This window comes from Aplysia californica, unplaced genomic scaffold (genome assembly GCF_000002075.1).
Source record: "Aplysia californica isolate F4 #8 unplaced genomic scaffold, AplCal3.0 scaffold00775, whole genome shotgun sequence".
Taxonomy (NCBI): Eukaryota; Metazoa; Mollusca; class Gastropoda; order Aplysiida; family Aplysiidae; genus Aplysia; species Aplysia californica.
In genome coordinates this window covers 34,423-42,883 of record NW_004798045.1, presented here as the reverse complement: position 1 = coordinate 42,883, position 8,461 = coordinate 34,423, and the positions used below count along the sequence as shown (strand labels likewise).

Below are 8,461 nucleotides of genomic sequence, written 5' to 3'. Positions count from 1 at the left end.
GTGAACAACACGGAAGAGCCAATAAGATGGTTAGCCAATAATCATGACACTTTAGATGGATCAATACCAACATTTTCTACCTGAAAAGTGCTTTATTTTTAAGTAACAGGGTTAGGGTTACGGTTAGGGTTAGTGTTAGGGTTAGGGTTACAGGGTTAGGGTTGGGATAAGGGTTAGGGTTGGGATAAGGGTTAGGGTTGGGATTATGTTTAGGGTTAAGATTAGGGTTTTAGTTAAAGTTAATGTTAGGGAAGGGAATAGGGCCAGGAATAGGATTATGATTGGGGTTGGGGTTAGGGTTAAATTTAAGAGTAGGACGAGCATTTAAAAAACATATTATTTTATTTCCCCAGCCAACAGGTTCACAAAATTAGTAGTTAGCTCCACTAGAAATATGACACAAGGTATTGATTTTAGCAGCTTTTTTTTGTTGGCCATCTATGGGTATCAATGGTGAGGGAATTAAGATCAAAGTGCTGACCTGTCCGCTGGGAAGTAAGATTACCATAAGACCTGTACATACATTGAGGTCAGACCTTATGATGACGTTATGTAAGCCATTTTTGTTTTTCGGTTTGGTTCCTATTGTAATAGATTACAATAAATTGTAGTTTCGATAAACTTTCGTTAAATAGTGACGATTAATTCTTTCTCGGAACTGCACTGACATATCACGCTTTTTTCACCCCAAGGCCACTTCGTGCTAAAATAGACTGTGACATGTCACTTGTGAGTCATTACTTACTGTCTTTATAGGGTTTGCGTGAGCTGGTCAAACGAACTATGTACAAATCTGCTTTGTTTCATCACGAACAAAAAATCTGCTTTGTTTCATCACGAACAAAAAATCTGCTTTGTTTCAACGTACCGGTAACTTCAAAGACTTTAACTTAAATGACGTTTTCTGTCACTAAGTTCTCTTTAAGGTAAAAAAAAAAAGGTGTATTGTCATTGTCTCTTAGCTTAGCGACGGGGTCAGTCATCCCTAGTGGCGATCTTTTTTTATGTAAGTTTAATATAGCTGATTATTTTTTCAACTTGAAGATTAAGAAAGAAAAAAGCAACAACAGTCTAGTAGTATGCATTTGAAGACTGCATTAGAAAAATGGTATACGTCATTGGATGCCTGATGAAGACTACTGCCTTTATTTAGACAACTGCCTTTCTTTCACGTGTTTATATATAGACTATTGTCGTTCTTTCACGTATTGATATAGACTTCTGTTTATATGTTTATATAGACTAACACCTTTCTTTAAACTACTAGCTTTCTTTCTCGATTTATATAGACTACTGCCTTTATTTTACATGTTTATATAGACTAACACCTTTCTTTAAATTACTAGCTTTATTTCACGCATTTATATAGACTACTGCCTTTCTTTCCACGAACGACTGCTTTAAATAAATGTTCCTAGAAAGTGAATCCAGTCGTTTCTGATAAAACTGGTAAGTATGGACAAAATGGAACAAATAAACAACAGATCAAAACAGACAAACGGAAAAATAAAAAAAATTGTGACCAATACCAATTATCCCCCGTACCTCCCGTTTGCATTGATGTAAGAAAAGCCAAAAATATAGGCAGATTGTTTGATAATTTTGGTGGCTGCAAAGTTTCTCATGTATCATATTCATATAGTATTGGACGTAGACCGATGTTGGCGATTTGATTGCTTTTGAGGAACATACTTTGTAACGGTTTCCTCCAATATTTCTCCAAGACACAGTGTCGCATTTGATCGTTTTGTAAAAACAGCTAAACTATTCACTTGTCTTAAGGATATTTTAAGATCTGTTAATTAGCCTCAATGAAATGAACTTCTTTGCATCTTTAATATTCCATGTCATAAATAGTGGATGTTTTTTTCGATTTGAGCCACTCTTTAATAATATTTTAAACTTTGATGTGATTTTCATGTCGTTTTAATACCTTGAATAAGTTGTGATGTATGTTACTACTTAAGCTCTTCAGAATAAAACGTGTATGGTTTTTTTTTGTGTGTTTAACGCGCTAGCAACTGAATAAGACCATGTAACTTAATATAAGCACGAGGGGCACATTAGACATTTTTCATTTGGTAGGAAATTTTGAATTTTGCTCGGGTGGCGTTTGAAGCCTACTTCTATCGATTTTCGGACCACGAAGGGATCTTTAACGTGCGCAACTTGCACACGGGACCTCCGAGACTTTTCGCCCGTATCCGAGAAGGCTAGGTGTTGGATCATACCTACTATAAGATCTGGGGTGTGTCTGAAAGACAGCAGTGAAAAGGAGTTGAGGAATAGCAGTAGAAAAACTGCAGAAATTCAGGAGCCCTGAGGACGGGCCAAAGGCGATGGGGGAGGGGGGCAGGAGACGAAAGCAGACGACGGAACATGGTTAGAGAGCAGGAAAGGAAGTGCAAGGAGAACATTTTAGAGAAGAAAATTTTGCGTCTCTGTCCGGATTCGAACCCGGTACCTATTGAATGAGAGGCAAGCACCATAACCTCTAGATCACGAGATGCCCCTATAAAATATGTAAGCTGTATTGTAGTCAGTAGCTCGAATTTAAGAGGGAGTTGTTCTTTTATCGAATTGTTAAAATTGAGTGTGAGCTGTATTGTTCATTAATTGTTTATGATAAATGGTGATCCGTGTTACTACTGAATTGTTTAGAGTTAGTTGTTAGCCTTATTGCTACTAAAAAGTTTAAAATTGACGATGAGTTGTATTTTAATTCAATAATTAATTAAGAATTAGATGTGAGTTGTACTATTACCACATTGGTTTAGATTTTAATGTGAGTTGTAGCTATCTTAAACCTAATATTATAGAATTACTTTTGAGCTGTATTACTACTTACTATACTTGATTGATATTATCTGTATGGCATTCATGAGCTGTGTATCTTCTTTTGAGTAATATCGCTCATATTTTGATGTTTTATTGTTTGCACTAACATAAAGAGTGAGTGCATGTACCAGATTCTGCTTCATATTAATCATATGGACCACTGACTGTCATCATGACTCATTGACTGGTATCATAGTATCCAAGACTGTGCACTCTGGCGTAATTCCGATTGATCTTGGAGCGTGTCATTTAACTCTATGTTGGATCAAATAAAGGGGAGGGAGTAAAAGATTGCCCACGCACTTAACTATTGCGAGACTGGTGTTTCGCTCTTCCTTTGCTCACCCTTGGGGCGCACTAGCATCAGTACAGTCTTTATAGAGAGCGGCAGCCATGACAGTGCCCGGTTTTTGATATTATAATTCAGGTGTATACTATGAACTTGAGGGTGCGGTGGCGGCTCAGAAGCGGAAAGTCCGGGTTCGAGCCTCGGTTTGGACACGGATTTTTTTCGCCCCCTCCTGCCCACCCAGCAGTAATGGGTACCTGACTTCGAGTTGGAGAAGTAAAGGCGGCGTGGAAAGGAACTGGCCACCCTACCACAATATGCCGAAGGCCCAGGAAGTTGTCTCACTAACAAGGCAATCCCCAATATCCGGATCGGATGCGGGAACAAGTTTACTTTTACTATGATTGTATCTCTTTTATTCAAATAAATATTTCTTCTGCTCATAAATTTGTTGTTGCTCTTCTTGGAGGAAAATAAAACCTGGCAAAACTGACACGAGGTATGAAATCGAGATAACTGAACTCAGGGAGGGAAACATGTAAAATGAATTATGGTTAAGAAATTAGATGTGAAAAAATAGAAAACAGATATCAAGAAAATCAAACTCCATGTTCAAGAAATATAATTTACCTCTGAAAAGTGTTCAGGTTTCGTGGTGTGACCGGTCCGTTCTGGTTTCAGGATAAGAACAGTAAAACCACGACGGTCACATCACATAAAAATAATAATAATAATAATAATAATAATAATAATAATAATAATAATAATAATAATAACAATAATAATAATAAAATAGTAATAGATAGCATTTGTATAGCGCAAATCCCCGCTCAACAGCAAGCTCTATGCGCTTCACAATCTATACTATTACTCCAGCAGACCTGAGAGCATTCTGAAGCAATCTCAACCTCCTGGGAAGCATACAGTGCAAGCAGCCATTTATAGGCGCTAAAACACTAACATACTGACAAGATCTTTCGTTGTCCATGGCCAGGTACCCATTCCCACCTGGGTGAAGAGAGGAAAATTTGTGTAAAGTGCCTTTCCCAAGGACACAACGTCGAGCCCGCGGCTCGCATCCCCGAACCCGCACCACAACCTCACGATTACGAGTCCGGTAGCCTAACCACTAGGCCACCGACGACACATAATGTGTATCTCACCGAGCTGAGAAAGTTAAGAAGTTTGGGAAGGAGAAGGTGTTATGCTGTTGAGGAGGCCTAGTTCCAGTGGGATGGGGCCACACGCCACACACCAAAAGTGGCCCTTGCATGGCTGAAAGAAAGGTTTGGGCCTGAAAAGCTGAAAGCTTACAAATAAATGGTCTCCGCATTTCCCCGACTTGAACCTCTTAAGTTATTTCCGTTGAGGTTTTCGCACAGACAGAATATACGGAAAAGTGTGTGTATGTGTGTGTGTGTGTGTGTGTGTGTGTGTGTGTGTGTGTGTGTGTGTGTGTTTGTGTACGTGTGCGTGCGTGTACGTGTGAGAAGATATGTAAATGACTGTGCACGACATATATATGTGTGCAGGTGTCCACTCCTCTGGGTTCCTGACTCGTTCTGCAGCCTTTCTACTGCTATTCCTTGGCTCCTTCTTACTGCTGTCTTTCAACCATACCCCTGATCTTCTGGTAGGAAAGATCTACACCTAGCCTTCTCGGACAAGGGCGAAAAATCCCAGAGGGCCCTTGTGCAAGTTGCCCATGTTAAAGATCCCTTGGAGATATAAAATCGATAAGAGTAGGCTTCAGCCGCATCCCGGGCAATATTCAAAATTTCCTACCAACTGAAAAAAATTGTTTTTTTTCACGCGCTCATATGGCCGTATGCAGTTGTAAGTTCCGTAAAACACTTACAACCCCCTTGGAAAAAAACAAAAAAACAACTACCCCTCCCCCTTAAACAACAAAACAGTCGAGTCCCCTTATAACGAGTCCTGAAATAACGAGACCTCTGTTATAATGACGCTATTCTAAAACCTTGTTTTTTTCCCTTCTTTATCTTTGTGAATGAAATACTGCTATATTGCAATCAGACAAACACTCGAGTCGGTTATAGCGGAATATTGGCCGATTATACATATAAAACCTAGCCAGTTATGAAACATGTTAGTGATCTAGCGAGTCAAAGAATGGGAGAGCCCACGTGTGCCAACAATGAAGGCCGGAGTGAATGAGTGGGGAGGGTGTAGCAAGCATAAAACAAACAGAACACATCGTGTGATAGGCCAGCCTAGTCTAGATTATCTAGGCCTACCATGTCTCTCACTTCTCCGATACGAGGAAGGAGAGGTCAACGTGCTGTGATGAATGGACCGAATGTGTGACGTGTGCAAGCAGACAGAACGCATCACAGGGTGTGGTGGGGTGGGGGACTATACAGAGGGCGAGTTAGCCAAGAGCCCTTTCTTTCTGATCGCCAATACACAGCTGTCAACATTGCTAGCGCTAGAGAAAGAAACCTGATTCGATTATAGATCAAGTAAGACCTTGAGGTCATGTTGAACAAAATCATCATCAGGGGAGATAACGAAAAGAAATAAATAGAACACTAAACTCATAGATTAGGCCTTCTTTATTATTTCCTTTGAATATATTACAAGATCCCTTATAACAAAAATCCTTCTATAACGGACATTTTGCACAAGCCCCCTCCCTTTCGTTATAACAGGATTCCATTGTATTATTTTGAGTGAGTGGGTGTTTGTTTCCTGGGGCCTTGTACGTTCGTATGTGTGTGAATATGTGTGGATGGGTGTGTGTATGAGTATGTGTGCATGTGCGAGCGCGTGTGCATATGTGTGTGTGTGTGTGTGTGTGTGTGTGTGTGTGTGTGTGTGTGAACATGTTCTATCACTGTTTCTCTTTCCTTCAAACAAACAAACAAACAAACAAACAAACAAACAAACAAACAAACTTGATCCCTAAACACGTTAATATCTCAACAAACTAAACGCTATTATCATCATCAAAACGTAGAGCATTCACTCGGAGTCATTAAACAATCACTGAACGAACGGCCGTATTTTCATCTCACTAAACGTGACAGATTTGGAGTACGTTGTAACAGCTTTCCAGTTCAAGCCCATCGAGGACTCAGTGCTTCCCCAGTCCCCGTTCAAGTTGACTCTATGGCAAGAGTTGTACCACCAAGCCCCGTGATAGGTGCTGGCGCAGTTGCTACTAGATTTATCGTTGTCACGGTCCTTGGTGGTGAACTCATGGCCGTTGTGATAGTCCATGTTGTCCTCCATGTTACCCGAAAATCCAGAAATATGAATTTTATAGTTTTCAGATTCTCCCGAGAGGGAAAAGTTGTCGTATTTTGCGTGGTAGTCGGTTCCTTGGAAAGAGAAGTCGATTCTAAGTTCGTGTCTTTCCTGGAGATGAGAGAGAAAAAGAGAGAGAGGGGAAATTAGATTAGAAGAAGAAGAAGAAGAAGAAGAAGAAGAAGAAGAAGAAGAAGAAGAAGAAGAACAACAACAACAACAACAACAACAACAACAACAACAACAACAACAACAGCAGCAATGATACAGATAATTTCTATTGCGCCCACCATCGTACAATACAGCTTTAGGCGCTTTACAATATGAAATCTTGGAGAATGAAGGTGCAAACACACGCTCCTTTAGATCAACGCAAATACGTAAGAAGACATTCATTATAGTACTATCACAGCATAAATATTTTCAAGAGGAACACTATTAAGTAGGCATTGACATCTATAATAGTAAAGGCCATTGGTAACGGCGCACTGTGGGGGGGGGGGGTTCATCAAAGAGGCTATAAATAGCACAAGAGCTCGTGGCAGTGACGTCACCGAGGTAAACAAACGGGGTTTGCGGGTGTCCACTCTTGGGGGCTGACCGTTGAGGGCATGAACCAGCACGGTCCAAAAGACAGGCGAGTACTTTTCGAGACTCACGTACGAGGAGTGAGGAGACGTTTATAACTTGTTCACGTTCGTTTTTACAGCGGTTAAAACGAGATAAAAGTCAAGCCTCAGTGTTTAACCATGTCATATTTTTTTGTATAAGGTCTAAAAGTTGGATGACCAACAGAATCTAAAAGCCCATTGATGAAGATCACTACAAACTAAGGTTCCGACACTTATTCTTTGATGTGAGCCCAGACCGGGTCAAAAGAATAATAGGAGATTCACAGCATACATATAAAACATTAAAAAGTTAACATATTATTTTCAGCAATAACTTCGTACGACTGAGAAATACGGTCAAACAGACGTGTGAATGTGAGTAATTTTCGAGACTCACTTGGAGACGTCTAGACAGTCGGGGGATGAAATCTACCAACTTACACTGGAATGTGTGTGTGTGTGTGTGTGTGTGTGTGTGTGTGTGTGTGTGTGTGTGTGTGTGTGTGTGTGTGTGTGTGTGTGTGTGTGTGTATCTGTGTGTGTGTAAGGGCTGGCAGGGTGGAATCCCTGTCTCCAAATTGAGCAATTTTTTGTCTAGGTTGCTGTAAACAATATTTATTTTAGTGATGCTGTGTATGCATCCAAAGGGTTGTCTTTTGATTTAGCGTCCAAATAGAGACACGGTTTTATTACTAGATCAATATTTTGAACAAAAATTGTTTGACTGCTGGCCTACAGTTGAGCCATGCAAAGTTTCGGGGGCATAGCTCAATTATTTTTTTTGTTTGAAAAAAGGTAGAAGTTAAAAAAAAATAATAACGACATACAAAAGCGAACAAGCTATAGAAGTTCTTGGGAGGAAATCTAGAAGCTTGCATTGAAATGAGCGGACATGACATTGCGGTGTCTAATATACTAGAGCTCGTGGGGAGCGGGCTTGGAGCTCAGATTGTTCAGGTAAAAGGGGGCGCGTAGGCAATGCAGTTGAGGACAAGAAGAAGGCCCCCATATCCTACACGCATGGCGTCACTGTCTCGAGCTCTAGTACTATAAAATAACCTTTTTGGGTGTTCGTTGCTGTAACATTTCCGGAATGATAAAAACATTTTTTGGTAAGTGTTTTACGGCGCTCGCAACTGCATAAGGTCATATGAGCGCGCGGGACACACCAAACATTTTCATTGGGTAGGAAATTTTGAATTTTGCCCGGGTGGCGGCCGAAGCCTACTATTATCGATTTTAGACCACCAAGGGATCTTTAACGTGCGCACATAGCACACGGGACCTCCGAGATTTTTAGCCCTTGTACCCGAGAAGGCTAGGTGTAGATCTTTCCTACCAGAAGATCAGGGGCGTGGCTGGAAGACAGCAGTAAGGAGCCAAAGAGTAGCGGTAGAAAGGCTGAAGAAAGAGTCAGGGGCCCAGATGAGGAGGTAAAGGCTGTGACGGGGGG

The 8,461-nt window shown here is 40.6% G+C and overlaps 1 protein-coding gene across 1 annotated transcript in view; it reads right to left on the bottom strand.

Annotated features, from left to right (window-relative positions):
* Positions 1-5,685: 5,685 nt before the first annotated feature.
* The window catches only part of LOC101864097 (ficolin-2), a 12,201-nt gene continuing 9,425 nt past the window's right edge, over positions 5,686-8,461 (bottom strand). Inside the window, exon 5 of the mRNA XM_005109402.2 lies at positions 5,686-6,508. Coding sequence (XP_005109459.1) covers positions 6,134-6,508 — 375 coding nt within the window. The 3' untranslated portion in view covers positions 5,686-6,133. The remainder of the gene's footprint in view (positions 6,509-8,461) is intronic.